This window comes from Cupressus sempervirens, chromosome 4 (genome assembly GCF_028749045.1).
Source record: "Cupressus sempervirens isolate cs-2001-9-10 chromosome 4, ASM2874904v1, whole genome shotgun sequence".
Lineage (NCBI taxonomy): Eukaryota > Viridiplantae > Streptophyta > Pinopsida > Cupressales > Cupressaceae > Cupressus > Cupressus sempervirens.
The window spans coordinates 873,001,586-873,020,136 of NC_143121.1; the positions used below are offsets into that span (position 1 = coordinate 873,001,586).

Genomic DNA, 18,551 nt, shown 5'->3' on the forward strand with positions numbered 1-18,551 from the left:
GCCCTCGCAGGGGTTTTCAGGGGCAACACCCTCAAAGCCAAAAATGAATTTACTATTGTAAAAGGTGTTGGCTGTTATTTTCCTATTCGACAACTTATTCTGGCCATAATTTTGTAAGGGGCAAAATGCTCGTATAAAATGGCTTAGGGTTAGGGATTTCATAATGTATGATGAGATTGTACCTTCTTGCAGTGGTATTGAGTTGTAAGGGATTGCACATTGTAATGACTCGATAATAATAATATTGGACTTCTTGTTGGTGAACATAGCCCAGGGATTGGGTGAACCATGTTAAATCTTTCTGTCTTGTGTTCTCTTTTGTGCAATTTATTATTTTCTAATATTGGTTATTGTAGAGTGGAAATATCACTCAAGTTTACAGAGATATGCTAATCATACAGAATAACACAATTGAGATACATATAAAGTAAAACATAAAATATACCATTAATACCACAATAACAGTAGGTGAGGAAATGGTTTATTTTATTAATACCAAAAATAACATGCGTACATTGACAATATTCCAAGTCCTTATAGAAGAGTCGGTCGGTTGGAAACCAACCGACACATTGCCTCACCTCGTAACTACCCAACTTGACTAGCTTTAACAAGTACTAAACATAATAGTTATTTTATTTTGACTACATCTTGTTTACCGCATGGATTAATTGATTAATGCACATAGACAATGAACAAGAACAACAACAGTACTCCGTTTATTATTTGCATATGCTAAAAGATTACATACAGTTGATGATAAGATAAAATAAGATGATTTACAATGATCCCAGACGGGGTATAAATACTACCCGCCAAACCTTCCTGAAGGGGTCCGTCAGCTACATAACAATACTAATCTGTCTGTCGACTACAAATATTTACCAACGACATGAACCTGTTGGCTACAAAATCTTTACCGACGACATGAACCCGTTAGCTACAAAATCTTTACTGACGACAAAACCTTGTCGGCTACACAATATTTATAGACGACATCATCGCCCCCAAAAGAAAAAGTCATCTCCGAATGACAATTACAAAATATCCGAGACAAATTAACAAAATACATTAATTGACTAACTACAACAAGATAGATCTATTTCCGTCACATCACTTTCACATTCGTCTTGTGCCTGCATCAAACTAGTCACGTTGCATCTGTAGCCTCTGCTAACACCATACTGTCTCCTCAAGCTGACCTTGATAGCCACCCATGCTACTTTCTTTGCTTCCAACTCCTGGGTACACTGAGCCAAGTGTCGCTGCACTGCCCTCAACTGGATGATCAACTCCTCCCGAGCTCTCTATACATCTACCATGACAGCCTCACATCCAACACCTACTCCAAGTGCCTCTGGTACATAGACACTCCATGCCTGCAGCAGCTCCAGGTCTCACCAACTGGTCACACTTCTCACGACTGATAACAGTAGCGACTGGGGTTCTAGGGGGCATCGCCCCTGCTGGGTCCTGGGGCAACACCCCGGGCGCGCTCCTTGTCGTGATATAGGGCAGGGTTGATGGGCAGCGCCCCTCGCTGCCAAGACCAAATTAGCACTTTTGAAACCACACAAAACACCATTTTCGTGATTTTCTTTCAATCCCACACTCCTTTTGGCAACTGCTTGCATTTTCCACTTGTTTATGTCTTTCCCTTCCTTTTAGCACTTGCGTTACTCGTTCCGAACTGCTTCAATCTGTCGTCATTTTTTTCTTTTTAAAAAAATTGGTTGGCTCCTACTTAACTGCTCTGTTGCTACACCACCTGCCGTAGATTCTGTCTGCTACTTGGTAATGTCTCTTGCATGCCAAGGAGGCTAATGAGCATTGGAAAAATGAAGCCGCAGATAGAAGAATGAAACCTTAGTGAAAATAAACAAGTACTGCAACTCGTGGGATCACAATGCGACCGGCGGAAAGATACATAACAACACAACCCGCTGAACTAGGGAGCCATCTGTAGATAGAGAAGTTTGCAGGAAATAAAGGAAACCGCAGAAGAATGAACACCACCAGGGGTGGAAGAAGATGTCATCGAGGGAGAATGAAGACAACCCGCAATCACAATGCAACCCTTTCCTCCAGACTTCGCCATCCTATGACAACGAGGGAGTCATTCGGGCTTGGCCATTCTGCGACGACGACGGAGTCTGCTTGGCATGGTACATCTTCAGCTTCGACCCGTTGATTGTTGAGGCACTTCTTGTCCATCCAAGGTCCACAATTTTATTGTTCCATTGTCGTCTACCTCCCGAATCTGGTATGGTCCGACCCATCCGACCTTAAACTTTCCTGGTTTATTTCGTCTGTCATACTTCAACATCAACTGGCTCGACTGAAACTTGTTTAGCTTTAGATGTTTATCGTGCCACGCCTTGCATCTATTCTGTATCACCTTTGTGGCCCATTGTGTCTGCAATTTTGTCGGCTGCCATCCCTTGCTGTCAATAACTGTATTCTTGATTTTATGGCGGAAGTTTTTATTAAGCCTGTTCTCTTTGTTTCCTGTGCAGACCGTGCGATGTGTTTTTCTTGCTGCCGGCACCCTTCTAATATATCAATGGTTCGTCGTGACATTTTCTTTCTGCGCAGTCGTACAGTGGGATCTTTCTTTTTTCTGGGTTCTTACTGTATGTTCTTCCCCTCAGCTTTAGCCAGAACTGCCTTTCCTTCTTCCACTTCTCTGTATTCCTTCGGACATTCATTTTCCTCTTCTTCCTCACCTTCATCCACCCTTAAAATATTACAGCTCGGAAAGAGTTCGTAGTCCTCTATCTGCCAGTGGTAAAGACCATTGACAAAATCCAAATTGTTGTCTGTTGATCCTCCTTCCAACCGCAGGACTCCCTCCTGATCTGGTTCCACATGCTGCCTCCATTCATCTTCTGCTTCAGAATCTGAGGACAAAGCTTCTTCCCCCACCATCTGGGTGCGCAAATCAATGACGAATTTCCTCCCTTTTCTTTCAAGTGATAGTGTTTTTCTTCCAGTCATGTTTAACTCTGGCTTGAATAAGCCATCCGCAGCCCAGAATGGCATCGTATTCTTCTCTTCAGCGGGATCACGACAAAGTCAAGCAGGAATGGCTGTGTGCCAATTGTTACCAATTGTGCCATCAAGATGCCGAGAGGTTTTATGCCATGTTGATCTGCTGTCAACAACTGGAATGTAGGTGGCCACAACGTCGATTGTCCCAGCCTCTTCCAGGTATCCTCGGGTAAGATGTTCACGCTGGACCCTCCGTTGAAAATTGTGTCCGTCAGCACACTTCCAAGAATCCACATCTCGACGACCACTAGATGCCGTTCGGATGCGAGTGCCAGCAACACTGGGTCTTCTCCACTGGCAGCAGTTTCCTTCTCTCTTCCTGGTTCTCCTGGTAACTTAGCCGCTGGCGCGATATTTGTGAGTGTCGATCTGAGATGAGGCATTGTGATCAACAGATCATTGATTTTGACAGGTACCCCCGTTTGTAGTATTTTTCGTACAATGTTTTGCTCGGCCCAGTTCCTTGGTGAGGTGCCCGTGGTGTCCTTCAACTGAGATATCTTCGCGTGTGTTGCTTTCTCAATTTCCTTTTGTACTTCTTCTAGCCTCTTCTTTTCCTCCTCAGGGTCGGGGTATAATTTTGCTTGTTTTCGTGTGATTGCGAACACCTCCTCTTCGTCTGTTCCGACGATGATTAGATTTACTCGAGACTTCGGGCACTTGGCATCTTCATGATCGTCGGGTCCGCACCATCTGCATAATAATTTTGGTGTGTTCGCCGTTGTACAATCCCTGGCAAAGTGGCCCCACAAATTACAGGCTCGGCATTGAATGATCGGCCGCTTGTTCGCATTGTACTGAATTCGACTCAGGCTGCCATTGTTATTGTTATTATTTGCATTGTTGTTGTTCTGCCAACATCTATTATTTCTATATCCTCTGGACGTGGCATCCTCCATGCTTGTGTTCCCGCTCCTTCTGGATGCAGAAGCCTCCTGTGCTAGGAACACCTGTTGAGGTCCTCTGGTTTTTATGTTGAAGGGGCATTCTTTTGTGCAATGTCCCATGATCTAGTAGATGTCACAGAACTGGTTCTTTGGATAGAAGCCCTTTGTGTGACCTTCTGCCTTACATTCCATGCACCATAGTTCGCTTCCCTTTGTTTCTTTCTGCATGTTATTGAATTCCTTCATCATTTGGATCATGTCCTTCTCGAGGGCTTGGAACTTTTTGCTGCTGTTTTCCTCATCGCTGCTTTCTTCTTCCGAGGAGGAATCGTCATTTGACTCAGAGGAGCTACTCTTTTTCTTCTTCTTTTTCGTCTTTTGCTCACTTTTCGAGTTCAGTGCCCGGTTGTACACTTCAGTTGGTGACGATGGTGGCACGATCTTCATTTTCTTTCGCAATTTTGGGTGTAGGCCTTCAATGAACCACCTTTTCTGTAATCCATCAGCTGGCTTATTCTCCATTTTGTTGATCAAGTCCTTCAACTTCCTGGCATAGACTCGGACTGTTTCATTTTTCCCTTGTTTTGTATTGTCTATCTCTGCTACAATTTCATTGTCGTCGCAGAGTAGTTGAAATTTTGCAATAAACTCCTCCTTTAGGTCGTCCCAAGTGGTTAATTTTTGGGGATCTGCATCGGCGAACCAATCAATTGAGACACTCTGTAGGGTTGTCGAAAATTGCCGAACCCATTCATTTGTATCAGTTATGCCATTCGCCCTCTAGATCATTTCGCATGTTTTACAGTGTTGGATCGGATTGGCTCTACCATCACCATCAAACTTCGGCAGCTTTTCCTTTGGTCCCGCCATCACTACTAGATTTTGGGCACGGGTGTTGTTCGGTCCTGCAACACTTGTCAAGAAATAGTGTATCGGGTGCATCCCGTTAGTGTGTCAGGGTGCATCCCGTTAGTGTATCAGGAGCATTCTGTTAGTGTATCGGGAATGTTCTGTCGGTATCGAGAAGGTTCTGCTGTTGTAGCCGACATATTGTATGTGGCCGACGGATACCTTCGGGAAAGTTCCTCGGATAGTATTTATATCCCCTTCGGGATCGTTGTAATCATCATAACAGAAGGAGCATAATGTAATATCTTGGCATATGCGAATATAGTTTTGCTATTCTTATCTGCTATTTTGTTCCATTGTTTGTATGCATTATTTTCTTTAACCAGTATGGTAAACATTTGGCGCCATTGTCCAATGGACTTGGAAAGGCAGGCAAATGAAGAGTAGTGCCGAATCAGCTGAACAAGAATAAAAACAAGCTGAAGGAAAAGGACAAAATACACACAATACAAGGAAATCTAATTTTGGCACAGCAAGCCGAACGCAGAAGGAGGTTCCAGAAGATTGCTGACGGACACAGAAACATGAAGGAATTGTTGGAAGAAACTCGATAGCAGGTGGAGTTGGTGGAAGAAGCAAGGGAGGAGTTTTTGAATTTGTATTCGCCGAGGGAAGAGAATCCCGACGAAAGAGAATCGACTCGCACAACTCCGAGTGCCAAGGGGGCAAGAGCGTGGAGTGAACTCTTCATCTGCGATACACTTCCAGAAGGGACAGATTCGCTGAACAGAGTCCTTTCTTCACCAAACAGCACAGCTGTCGAGATACCAAGCGTCGGTGTTAGGATGGTAGGACCAAAGGAGAAGTTGCCTAAATTTGATGGTGATGGAGCAGCTGATCCCATCCGACATTGTAAAACCTGCAAAACGATTTGGAGGGCCAATGGCATAATGGATACAAACGAATGGATGAGGCAATTTCCGGAAACCCTATGGGGTGTGGCAATCGATTGGTTTACTAATACTGATCCACAAAAGTTAAACAATTGGGATAGCATTAAAAAAGAGTTCTTTGCAAAATTTCAACTCTTGTGCGATGATAATGAAATTGTAGTGGAGATATTCAATACTAAGCAGGGGAAGAATGAAACAATCTGAGTCTTCGCGAGGAAGTTGAAGGACTTGATCGATAAGATGGAGAATAAGCCGGCTGATGGGTTACAGAAAATATGGTTCATTGAAGGGCTTCACTCGAAGCTGCGAAAGAAGATGAAGATCGTGCCACCATCGACATACACTGAAGCGTACAATCGGTCAATGAACCTAGAAAGTGAGCAGAAGACCAAGAAGAAGAAGAAGAATAGTTCATCCGATTCAGATGACAATGCATCTTCAGGAGAAGATAGCAACGATGATGAAGGCAACAGCAAGAAGGTCTGCGCCCTCCAGAAGGACATGATTCGGATGATGGAGTTCAAGAACATGAACAAGGAGACTAAGGGCAATGATCTATGGTGCACGGAGTGCAAGAAAGAAGGCCATACGAAGGGATCCTGCCCAAAAGATCAATTTTGTGAAATTTGCCAGATTATGGGACATTCGATAAAAGAATGCCCTTTCAACCTAAAAACAAGAACACTGCAACAAGTGTTCCTGGCACAGGAAGTGTCCACGTCTGGAGGTAGCGGGAACAACAGTACGGAGGGTGCCACGTTAGGAGGATACAGAAATAATTGGTGTGGTCAAAACAACAACAATAGCGGCAACAACAATAATGGTGGAAGAAGTCGAATCCAGTATGATGCGAATGGCCAGCCGATAGTCCAATGCCGTGCATGCCTGTGGGGTCACTTCGCCCGATTGTGCACAATGGCGAACATATCGAAGTTGCTATGCCGATAGTGTGGACTTGGCAATCATGACGATGTTAAGTGCTTGAAGTCTGGAGTAAACTTGATTATCGTCGGGACGGACGAGGAAGAAGTTTTGGCAATCACTCGGAAGCAGGCGAAGCTATACCTTGATTCGACGAAGGAAAAGAAGAGACTAGAGGAAGCATGGGCAGAGATCTAGAGAGCAACGCAAGTAGAAATGGCACACCTGAAGGACACGCCTGGTACCTCCGTACGGAACTGTGCAGAACAGAACATCATACGACAAATATTGCAAGCTGAGGTACCCATCAGGATAAATGATCTGTTGCTCACTATGCCTCAACTCCATACGACACTCACAAATATAGTTCCGATTGCTAAGCAACCAACACAACAAGAAAAGGAGAAACAAGGGGGCGCAAGTGCGGAAGACCCGATGCTATTAGCTATTTCATCCGGACGCTATCTGACAGTTGACGAAATGGGCATTCTCGAGATTGTGCTAACGGACACGATTGTGGATGGAGGGTCAAATGTCAATGTGCTACCAGAGGATACCTAGAAAAAGTTGGGATAGCCAACATTGTGGCCACCTACCTTCTAGTTGCTAACAGTCGATCAACATGGAATCAAGCCATTGGGTGTCCTGACAGTGCAACCAGTGACGATTGGAACACAACCGTTCCTGTTGGACTTTGTCATGATCCCACTGAAGTGGAAAGGATATGATGCTATTCTAGGTCGAGGGTGGCTGATACAAGCCAAGGCGAAGCACGATTGGAAGAAAAATACTTTATCACTTGAAAGTAAAGGCCGAAAGTACGTCATTGATCTACACACTCAAATGGTCGGCGAAGAAGCTCTATCGTCAGATTTCGAAGGAGAAGAGGATGAAAGGAAGTAGAGTATGGAACCAGATTAGGAGGGAGTCCTACGATTGGAAGGAGATGACGATTTGGATTCAGCAAATGGTTTTTACCATTGGCAGATAGAGGACTATAAACTGTTTCAGAGTTGCAACGTATTGACGATAGAGGAAGGACACAGTGCTGATGAATTTCCAAGGGAATTCACCGAGATGAAGGAAGGAGATGCGCCACTGGATGTGACACCTACACATAAGTTCACTAAAGGGGAACCCATCAAATATAATGAAGCCACGCTGTAGACCATGAAATTAGGAGATGAAGCCGAACCACGAAACATACTGGTGGGAGATAACTGGGACCCAGTACTGAAGGCAACAACATTCAGGATATTTTTGGAGTATAACGATGTGTTTGCATGGACATTCAAGGACCTGAAAGGAGTACCCCCAGAACTATGTGTGCATTGCATCTTGTTGATCGAAGGCGCAGTACTTGTACGGAAGTAGCCCTACAGGATGAACAAGAACTATGCGGCACAGGTTACGGAGAAAATCAACTAGATGCTGGAGGCCGGCATTATCTTTAAGGTGTAGACTAGCGAATGGGTGTCCCCGATAGTAATCTCACTAAAGAAGGATACCACTCAGATCTGGATATTGTTCGATTTCAGATGCCTGAATGCAGTCACCATCAAGGATCCATTCCCAATCCCATTCACAAACAGCATCCTGGAGGAGGTAGCGGGACATGAGATCTACTCAGTTATGGATGGTTTTTCCAGATACAATCAAATTTCAATCGCAGAGGAGGATAAGTTGAAGATGACCTTTGTCGTAGAAGATGGGGTGTACGCCTATAATCGGATGCCATTCGGTCTGTGCAATGCGCCTGCGACATTCCAGTGGATCATACTGCACATCTTTGATAAGATGTCTGTCGGAAACTTCAAGGCATTTCTGGATGACATTTGGCAGCATTGGGCGAATGTATGGAGAGATGCCAACACGCGCGCCTGGCCCTAAACTTGAAGAAGTGCAGGTTTATGGTTCCCCAAGGAAGTTTGCTCAGACACATAGTCTGTAAGGAGGGGTTGAAGATAGATCCGGATAAGGTGAGTGATATTGGAGATGCAGCCGTCTACTAATGTAACGGAGGTAAAATCTTTCCTTGGACATATAGGCTATTACAGACACTTCATCAAAATTTTTGCCAAGGTAGCATATTCGCTGGATAGGTTAACGTGCAAAGGAGAATCATTCTGATGGGAAAAGGATCAAGATGAAGCATTTGAAGGGCTCAAAGTACGGTTGGCTACGGAACCCATCCTGGCATATCTGGATTGGAGCAAAGAATTTCATGTACATGTTGATGCGTCCAACTTTGCAATTGGAGCAACCCTGGCACAAACAGGTACCCACAGGCTGGATCACCTGATCTACTTTGCCAGTCGACTACTATCAAAAGCCGTACAAAATTACAGTACGACCGAACGGGAAGCTTTGGGGATGGTCTACGTAGTACAAAAATTTCGTCATTACTTGCTGGCGACACCATTCATCTTCTATGTCGACCATCAGGCTCTACTATATATGATCAACAAACCTGTCATTCAAGGAAGGATCAGTCGCTGGTTAATACTGTTGTAGCAGTTTACCTTCAAGATCATCGTACGGCCGAGGAAGAAACATGTAAGCGCAGATCATTTGTCACGTATCAGAATAGGAGAGCCGACAGACGGTGTGAATGATGACTTCCCTGATGCACAGTTGTTTCAGATTGCTGTACTACCGAAGTGGTACACGAGCATAGGCGAGTACCTATCGACGGGACAGTTTCCAAGTAGCATGCCACTGAATGAAAGACGGAAGTTGGTGATATGGAGCCGAATGTTTCAGCTGATTAATAGGCTGTTGTATAAAATGGGACCCGATCAGATCCTAAGGTGATGCGTCCTGGAGGAAGAGATCCCACAGGTACTGAAGGAAGCACATGAAGAATCGACAGGACACATGGGGCTAGACACAATTGCACGGAAGATACTCCTGGTAGGACTATGGTGGCCGACGGTATACAATGACGCCAAGGAGTGGGTCATTTCTTGCGATACATGTCAGTGTGCCGGGAAACCTTTGAAGAGAGACTTCATGCCTCTGAATCCCTCTCATGCTCAGGAACTCTTTGAATGATGGGGATTGGACTTCATCGGACCTCTGAAGGTGAGTAGAACCAGAAGCTGTCGATACATCGCCATAGCGACGGAGTACTTGACCAAATGGGTGGAGGCACGCGCACTGTCAGATAACTTGGCGGTAAGCACATCAAAGTTTATTTATGAGAAAATTATTACTAGGTACGGGATTCCATTGCAGCTAACAAGTGATCGAGGAGGACATTTTGTAAACCATGTTATCCACCTGCTCACCATGGAGTTTAAAGTTTATCATTCATTATCAAGTCCGTACTACCCAAGAGCAAACGGACAGGCCGAGGCTACTAATAAAATCCTGGTATCGATTATATACAAATCCTACGCGGTTGAGGGTGAGGGCTGGGAGGAAAAATTACCCTCAGCCCATTGGGCTTACCACATGACGTATAAAGTTACAATGGGGCACACGCCGTTTCAACTGATGTTTGGATAGGAGGCCGTAGTACCAGCGGAATTCATGATACCAAGCCTGCGGATAGCACTGGAAAACAAGTTGGGCGATATGGAAAGCTTGAAGGAGCGGTTGTGCAAATTAAATAGGCTGGAAGAGAAGCAATTATTAGCGCAGTGGGTGACTGAGGTAATGCAGAATAGGCGGAAGGCATGGCACAATAAACACCTGAAACTGAACAAGTTTCAACCTGGACAGTGGGTATTGAAGTATGACGGCCGCAATGAGATCAAGTCGGGCAAGTTCAAAGTTAAGTGGGTCGGGCTGTATCAAATCCGCGAGGTAGGTGACAATGGAGCGGTCAAGTTGTGGACATTGGATGGACAGGAAGTTCCGGATACTGTGAACAGGTGCAAGTTAAAGATTTATTGTGCGCTCAGTAAGCCGTCGCTACCCACATAAAGGAGCAGTTGAATTTTCTGCTTCAAAAATTTGAAAGAAAAAGAAAAAGAAAAAGAAAGAATTCACCGTACAGTGTTTACCGTATGGCATTGCAAGTGAACATAAAGTGCACCGTATGATGTTCTTCATGGTCACCGTACGGTAATCTTTAAAAAAGGTCACCGTACTGTACGGCATTATATTACCTTCACAGACCAAGGGTGTTAGGAACATTAGCAAACAAGAATGTATGTACGGTGATCAAATTTGGAGGCACACATGAGCACCATACGGCATAAATTTGGCTGCACACTTTCTTCACCATACGCCTCCATCTTAATTCATGAAGTAATCACTGTACGACATTTTGGTGACGTTGAATATAGTTTCCATTAGACCATCGTATAGACTCCCAAGTGTCAATATAAGAAGGATATGTACGGCTTTGGAGATAGGGCATTCTTTGGGAGGCGTTCTTTGCACATTTGTTGGGAAGCATTCATTGTACAGCTCTTTAGGCGTAGGTGTTGAACAAGTGTATGGGTTAAAACCCTTTACAGGCAAATATACAATCGTTGTAGGGGGGCTGCCCCACAAGTTTTTGTACAGATTGTGCATAGGAGGGCTGCCCCACAAGCTTTGAGGCTGAGTATTAGTTAGAAGATTGCTCTTTGAGGTGGAATTTTGTGCAAATGCAAGAATGTGGAGTGGTAAAATCATTCCAAGCGCCTAGACTGGAGATGTATAAGAGACCTAAGTAGCTTCAAATTGCTGGTGTACGGCATTCAAGAGGAGGGTTTAGTATGACATACAGAGGAGAGAAGCCGTACAACATACAAGAGCACAGGCAAAGGGCTAGTATCCGTACACACATCTAGAAGGGGTTTTTGTCGCCGTACGGACGAATAACTGCCCTAACAACTTTATTTTCAACAAATTTGTAAAGCCATAATATGCAATCAGCTGGTAAGAGGGCTTGGAGGAAGCAACTAGAACAAGATTTAGCCATGAACCAAGATGTGTAGGCAGGACCCTCTCAAGCACGGCCATGGGGAAAGGACAAAGGCAAGCACAGGGCAAAAGTGCAGAATCATCCGAATGTGCAGACAATGCCACGAACTATAGTTTTCGAAGGGCTGAATGGATGGGACTGTCAAAAATGGTGGGATAAACATTCGGATACTCACCTGGTTAAAGCAAGCATCAGAAAGGCACAGGTGGAGTGGGCTATCCGGATGCCACTTTTTTGTATTCAAGACTTCGAGGGCATCTTGCGTGGATTCTCGGAAGTGCTCCATTCCATATCTAGGGTATGACATTGTGGTATCTTTTTGGCCAGCTGATTTTACGAGAGTATTTGGTATACCAGGAGTGGCGCAAGGTGGAGCCAAGATTGATGGTAAACCCAAAAAGATGAACAAGGAGATGAAGTTGTAGCTAATACGGATGGTGTGTAACGACGAGGTACAACAGTAGATGGATACCCTTATGGACACTTCGAAGGGAAGAGGGCTGCGGAAGTCCGATATTCGAGGGGGCCATTGGAAGTGCCTGATGGATGTGGTAAAAAATAGGCTTACAGGATCCAGTATGGCATTCGACATTTCCTTCCCATTGGTCAGTATGATGAATGGGATCATGAACAAGAAGGTGTATGACTGGGCTTCACTGTTAGCTACGCATGTGGATGAGTTCATGACCCTACAGCACAAAACATTCTATATGTCGCACTACGCCATTAGACTCTTTCTAGAAGCTATGGCCAGGACGATACCCCATGAGCAATTGGAAGTTAAGCCAAGTTCAGTGGTACCTGGTGAGCCTTCGGTAATGCAATGGAAGCATTTGGATTCACCTACAGGTCAGAAGAGCGTCGGCCAGAAGAGGGCACGATAGGAGATGGAGGAATCGGGTAACACAGATAGTGGCTGTCAGGACACATCTTGCAAGGAGGATGACGACTCTGAGGGTATAGAGGTGGAGTAGGATGAGGAGGAAGATGATGTGGATGGCACAGTAATTTCAGCAGTTCCACTTCACTTTCTGCGACAGTTGACGGCTGCACCAGTGACTACTACTTCAGTTCCGGCATGTCCAACACCGCACATACATACCATGGCAGACGTTCACATCCTAGGCTTCAGACAGTTTTAGCATCCAGTAGTGATGAACTTGGTCACTCTACATCCTGTATCAACGGACAGTAGTAGCGCCTGCACAACCTTCAGGGAGCCAGCGGACAGCATCACCAGCGGCCATAGTTATGGGTACGCAGCCTTAGCCAACAGTTCAGGAACTGGCTCCCATATCTATAGTAGAGAGTGTGCCTCAGCCACTTCCTGTGGCGAAACTAGTAGCAGAGGGAGGAGTCAGTCAGGGAAACATGCAGGAGCAGGTTCGTCTGGAGGTGATTGGGATGAATGTAGTAGTTACCATAGTGGACACTTTGTTGGATGAGGATTAGGAGGCTGATTTTAGTATTCCGGAAGCGGAACCCTAGGTGCCAGCAGTGGACCGGATGAGTATAGTGAGTTGAGCGAGTGAGTACTTGAGGCAACGGCTGCTTGCCCCTGTTGCTAGAGGTCCTTCCATTTAGTCTCCTATGAGAGAGCACATGCAGTTGAAAGCCATTTGGTCGAGCAGCGAGTTAGTTGAGGTACCGGCATCACCAGGAGTGGAGGATCAGAGTCCGGCAGCAGTAGAGAAAGTAGATGAAGGGGTATAGGCGATGGGCCCTCTACCCATAGTGGAGGAGAAGGATAAGGATGTTCATTCTAGCCTTGCTGTTATCACAGAGCAGAGCAAGTTCTTGGCAGAGTTGGTGCTTACAGAAAGAAGACGGGCAGAGGCTAGGCTGGAAGCTCAGGAGACGACTGAGAAGGCTCGGGAGGATATAGCCGGCCAACTTGCTGCCCAACAGAGTGCATGGGAAGAAGAGCGGACAGCACTGTTAGCACAGCTCGAGGAAAGTGCACAAGGGAAGTAGAAGGTGGAACAATAGCTAGCAGCAACGGAGCAGTGGTTGGTAGAAGCTCTTCAACAGAAGGACTCAGTGAAGAAGGTTCATGATAAAAAAGAAGCTGAGTGTCAGGAGGTTGCATTGATGCTGAAGGAAGTAGTGGAAGAGAACTCTCAGATCAGAGTGGATTTGAAGGTCCGGACAGATCAGGTGTACCAACTTCGACGCAGCCGGTCTTCGCAGTCGGAGACACAACCTTTGGGTTCATGATTTCTAAGTCCATGATGTTTTGCTTATGAATAATGTAGTTAGTTGTTGGGTTTTTTGTTGTGTAGTCATCGAAAGACGACTTTTCTTTTTGGGGGGGATGATGTCAAGAAATAGTGTATCGGGTGCATCCTGTTAGTGTGTCACGGTGCATCCTGTTAGTGTATTAGGAGCATTTTGTCAGTGTATCGGGATGTGTGTATCAAGAATGTTCTGTCGGTATCAAGAAGGTTCTACTGTTGTAGCCGACATGTTGTATGTGGTCGACGGATACCTTCGAGAAGGTTCCTCGGATAGTATTTATATCCCCTTCGAGATCGTTGTAATCATCATAACGGAAGAAGCATAATGTAATATCTTGGCATATGCGAATATAGTTCTGCTATTCTTATATGCTATTTTGTTTCATTGTCTGTATGCATTATTTTTTTTAACTAGTACGGTAAACAACACTAGCACTGTTCACTCCCATACCGGCAGTCTGCGCTCCCACACCGACGGTCTCAACAGTTGTGAACCTTGGTGAAGAAGGATCTTCTGAAGTTGTCCCTTCCGAAAGTGTATCCTGGACGAAGAGTTCACTCCACGCTCTTGCTCCCTCGGCACTCCGTGCCATGCAAGTCGATTCCCTTCCGTCTGGATTCTCTTCCCTTGGCGAAGATAGGTTCAAAAATTCCTCCCTTGCTTCTTCCACCAATTCCACCCGCTGTTGAGTCTCCTCCAACAATTCTTGAGTGCTTCGGTGCTCGTTGGCAATCTTCTGAAACTTCCTGCATTCTGCTTGTTGTGCCAAAATTAAATTTTCTTGCGCAGTACGTATTCCATCTTTTCCCTTTATCTTATTTCAATCTTTGTTAAGCTGATTTGGCATTAAGCTTCATTCCTCCCTCCTTCCAGGTTCATAGGGAAATGGCGCCTAATGTTTACCACATGGATTAATTGATTAATGCACACAGACAATGAACAAGAACAACAACAACAGTACTCCGTTTATTATTTGCATATGCCAAGAGATTACATACAACTGATGATAAGATAAGATAAGATAAGATGATTTACAATGATCCCAGACGGGGTCTAAATACTACCCTCCGAACCTTTCCGAAGGGGTCTGTCGGCTACATAACAATACTAATCTATTCGTCGGCTACAAATATTTACTGATGACATGAACCCGTTGGCTACAAAATCTTTAACGACAACATGAACCCATCAGCTACAAAATCTTTACCAACGACAAAACCCTGTTGACTACACAATATTTATAGACAACACATCTATCCCCCCAAAAAAAGAAGTCGTCTTCCAGACGACCCCTGATCACGAAAACAACAAAAAAGAACTTTGACTTCAAGAAGAAGGATGGGAGGACATCCCTGTGCTCGGAGCTCCCTGTAGCCATTGCAAATCCTGTTCAACTGTCTTTAGTTTTGTCCAAACACCTTGTAGTACCCTTAAAGCATCCATCTTCTTGGCTTCCACTATGGCAATCTTGATCTCCAATTCAACTTTCTCTATTTTCTAGGCTTCTTGCATTGCAACTTTTTCGGCTTCCCATTGATGTTGAAGATTCTGCCTTTCCAAGCCTTAGCCAGGATTTTTTTCTGTTGAAGTTCCAAGAAGGTTCCCTAAAAGACAAATTCCATAGCTGTAAGGGCCTCCATGAGAGGTGGTGATTGTTCCTATCCACTGGAAATGATAGAATTGCTTGTCTACGTAGTGGCCATGTACTCCTCTGAATATCCACCCCGCTCTAATAATCCCCAGTTTGTATGGCAGCCAATCTGCATAAATGTGGCCAATGCTTCCGCTGCTGTAATGACAGCGTCCAGATTCTGAGACCCAGCCTGCTGCATGAGTTCCCTAGTAGAATTCTCCATGGCATGCAACTTGGTGAGAAACAACTTTGCCTTGGCTGCAAAAGAGGCAGTGTCTGTAGGTTCCCTACACTAGATTTATATCTCTACCTATTCCTCAGCAACTCCCGGTAGAGGAGAAGACACCATGCCTTCTTTCTCAAGCAACCTGTCAACCTCCTCCAAGACAGTATCCGCCATGGCCACGACCGTCATACTTTCCTGAGTGTGGATTTCCCTTTGCTGTTTATCCATTGCTGCTATTAGCTATACCACGAGAGCAATTGGATGTACTACTTCTGGCCTTAAAGGTGTTTGCAACCTAACTTTATGCGCACACTTTGTCTGGCATCTCAAATCTATTACTTTAGTACGAGAGTGTTGTTCTAGTAAAATTAGTTGCGCCACCCTAGGAAGTGATAATCTGGAATCCCCCCATGTCAAAATTTGCTGCTTGTCACCTACTCCTTCAACTCTCTTGATTTTGTTCAGAAATCTCTCTTGTAGCAGTTTTTTTTGAATCACTAGTCATGCTATTGTGGTTATGGTAAATCTCCGGAGATTTTGATATTCCAGTTGGAAGTGGCCCCTCTGTGGTTGGTAAGAAAGTAGCTTCCCATGGAGTCACCTATAGGTGACTTAGGCAGATTTCTACCTCCTGGGAGTCGGAGAAAGATGAATTCGTATCGCTGGCTTTCTCTTCTGTACTCTCTTCGTCATCCTCATCCCTTTCAAGCGTCTTAGCCACTACTACCTGTTTCAGTTTCTTTCTTTTTGGTTCGCCACCATTGTGAGATCCTACACTCATGGTGTCCATATGGAACTAGTATGTCATAGCAAGCTTGTAGGGTTCCACCCTATTGGCTGGTATAAATGTCCCTCGATGCTCGCTATTCACCTGAGTTCGTACTCCTAAAAATAAAGCCACAACATGATGTGGCATGTAAAAGGCCTTATGTTTCAACTCCATGGATTCCCGAAGTTTGTTAGAAAGAAATTGAGCCCAGTTATATTCCTGCCCTTTATACAATCCATCCACCATGAGCAACATCCAGAGGGTAATGTCTGAAGTATGGCTGCTGGCTGTGAGTTTACTTTTCACCAAATCTATAATACATTTCCATTCATCATTTACAATGAAAACCTTCTTGAGAGCCTTACTATTCTTCAAAATTCCTTCCCATTCCAAACTTGAAAGATCTTTTCAGCACATTAATTTCAACCACTTCTTCTTGTCCTCTACTGTAATAAGTGTTTTTCTCTAGTTCCTTCCCTCTATTGACAATTCCAAAAACCCTACTTATTTCCTCTGCTGAATAAGAGACTGTTTGCACTATAGATTTATGGCATGATCTATTATATCCTGTGATTAAATTTTGTAGTATAGGTTCAAACTCCTTTAATTCCAAAATTGGCATGAAAATTATTTTTTCTGCCTCGGCTATGCACAATGCCTTTTTCAGAGGATGATTCTCTTTTGCTTTCTCCCACTAGGTCTTGCACTCGCTTCCCATCACACTTTCCAATGTGATATTCTCCGCAATGATTTTCTGTGCTATTTTACCTTTCCCCTTTGCCATCTTCCTTAACTCTTTCTTTGCTTTCAGTGCCACAGGCTTTTTTTTGGAGTCAATAATGTTCCCTCTGCTCGAGTTTCTTATGCTTAATTTCAGTATTGTGTGGTGATGCATCAATTCCAAAATTTCTTTAACTGTTTGTATATGCCACCTGTACCAACCGTTCCTATCATGTGACTGCTTGTAACAAACTTCTTCCTCATGGCATTTTAGTACTACCTAGGTGTGTCTCTGAACTACCACCATACGACCTTGAGTTGCTTCTTGCCTTAGAGATGGTGAGTACGGCTGCCTTTCTCCTTCTTACCTCCTTCCGTACGGATGCCTCCTTCGTTCATACTCCCTTATTGTCTTTCCGTACTGTTATTGCCCCTTGTATAACTGCTGCTCTTCGTACGGATATGGCTCCTTGTACAGTTGTGGCTTCTTGTACAACTATTACTTGTATGGATACTACTCTCCTTTGTACGACTCCTCTCCTGTGTACGGATCCTCTTTCTCGTATGGCTAGTATGGCTTGTATGGCTATTCCTTGTAAGTATTGTAGTACGACCTCCATATAAAGGCTTCCAAGTACGACTGCTATATGTAGACTGGCAATAATGGTGATGTTTTGTCAATCAATCCTTTTATATGAGTTAGGGTAAAGGTTTTCTATTAGGCCACTTTTTGCTTTTCTTACTTGTTCATTTCCTCCCTCCGTACTAATAACATAGTCGGTTACCTGTTTATTCCTTTCTTCATATGCTTTTTTTGCTTTTCTTATTTGCTCATTTCCTCCCTCCATACTTATAACATAGTCGGTTACCTATTTATTCCTTTCTTCATATGCTTTTAACTTAGACCCGTTTACTAGGTCTCCCATAGATTTATTATCTAGAGTAGATAACCTTATTGCCCCGTTCTCTTTACACTTCATGCACCCCTCCAGGTAGGTTTTTCAGACTCAGATTCTTGTATTTGCAACATATCACATTCTACGTGGAAAACTTCATAGTCTCCCATTTGCCAGTGGAATAATCTATTAAGGGAACTTGTATCATCATCTGAGCATTCTCCTAGTATGAGTACTCCTTCCTCATCTGGTTCCATCCCTTCATAGTCTTCTCCTCGAAGTCTGATAACAAGTCTTGACTTACTGACTGGTTCCTAAGATTTATGATGTACTTTCTTCCTTCAGACTCAATAGATAGAGTGTTCCATTTCCAGTTGTGGGTAGCTTTTGCTGCGACCGACCATTCTCTACCTAATAAAGCATCGTACCCTTTCTTCTCTAAAGTGGTAACAACAAAATCCAAAAAAAAATGTTGTGTACCAATTAT

At 44.3% G+C, this 18,551-nt stretch overlaps 2 protein-coding genes across 5 annotated transcripts in view; one reads left to right on the forward strand and one right to left on the reverse strand.

The window, feature by feature from the left end:
- Nucleotides 1-18,551, reverse strand: part of LOC149564183 (zinc protease PQQL-like) — a 244,349-nt gene that overhangs the window by 47,680 nt on the left and 178,118 nt on the right. The window lies entirely within an intron of this gene.
- On the forward strand, nt 7,984-10,591 carry LOC149564184 (uncharacterized). Its single transcript, XM_089828305.1, has 8 exons — nt 7,984-8,102; nt 8,200-8,402; nt 8,504-8,640; nt 8,801-9,043; nt 9,179-9,400; nt 9,503-9,595; nt 9,746-10,036; nt 10,172-10,591. The coding sequence occupies exons 1-8, from the start codon at nt 7,984-7,986 to the stop codon at nt 10,589-10,591; spliced, it is 1,728 nt and encodes a 575-aa protein (XP_089684431.1).

Excerpts from the sequence above, each read along its gene's own strand:
- LOC149564184 (XM_089828305.1), top strand. The coding sequence starts at position 7,984 with ATGTGTGCATTGCATCTTGTTGATCGAAGGCGCAGTACTTGTACGGAA. Across the intron at positions 8,403-8,503 it reads CTATAATCGGATGCCATTCG|CATTGGGCGAATGTATGGAG; the intron begins GTCTGTGCAATG and ends GACATTTGGCAG. Across the intron at positions 10,037-10,171 it reads AGGCTACTAATAAAATCCTG|GAGGCCGTAGTACCAGCGGA; the intron begins GTATCGATTATA and ends ATGTTTGGATAG.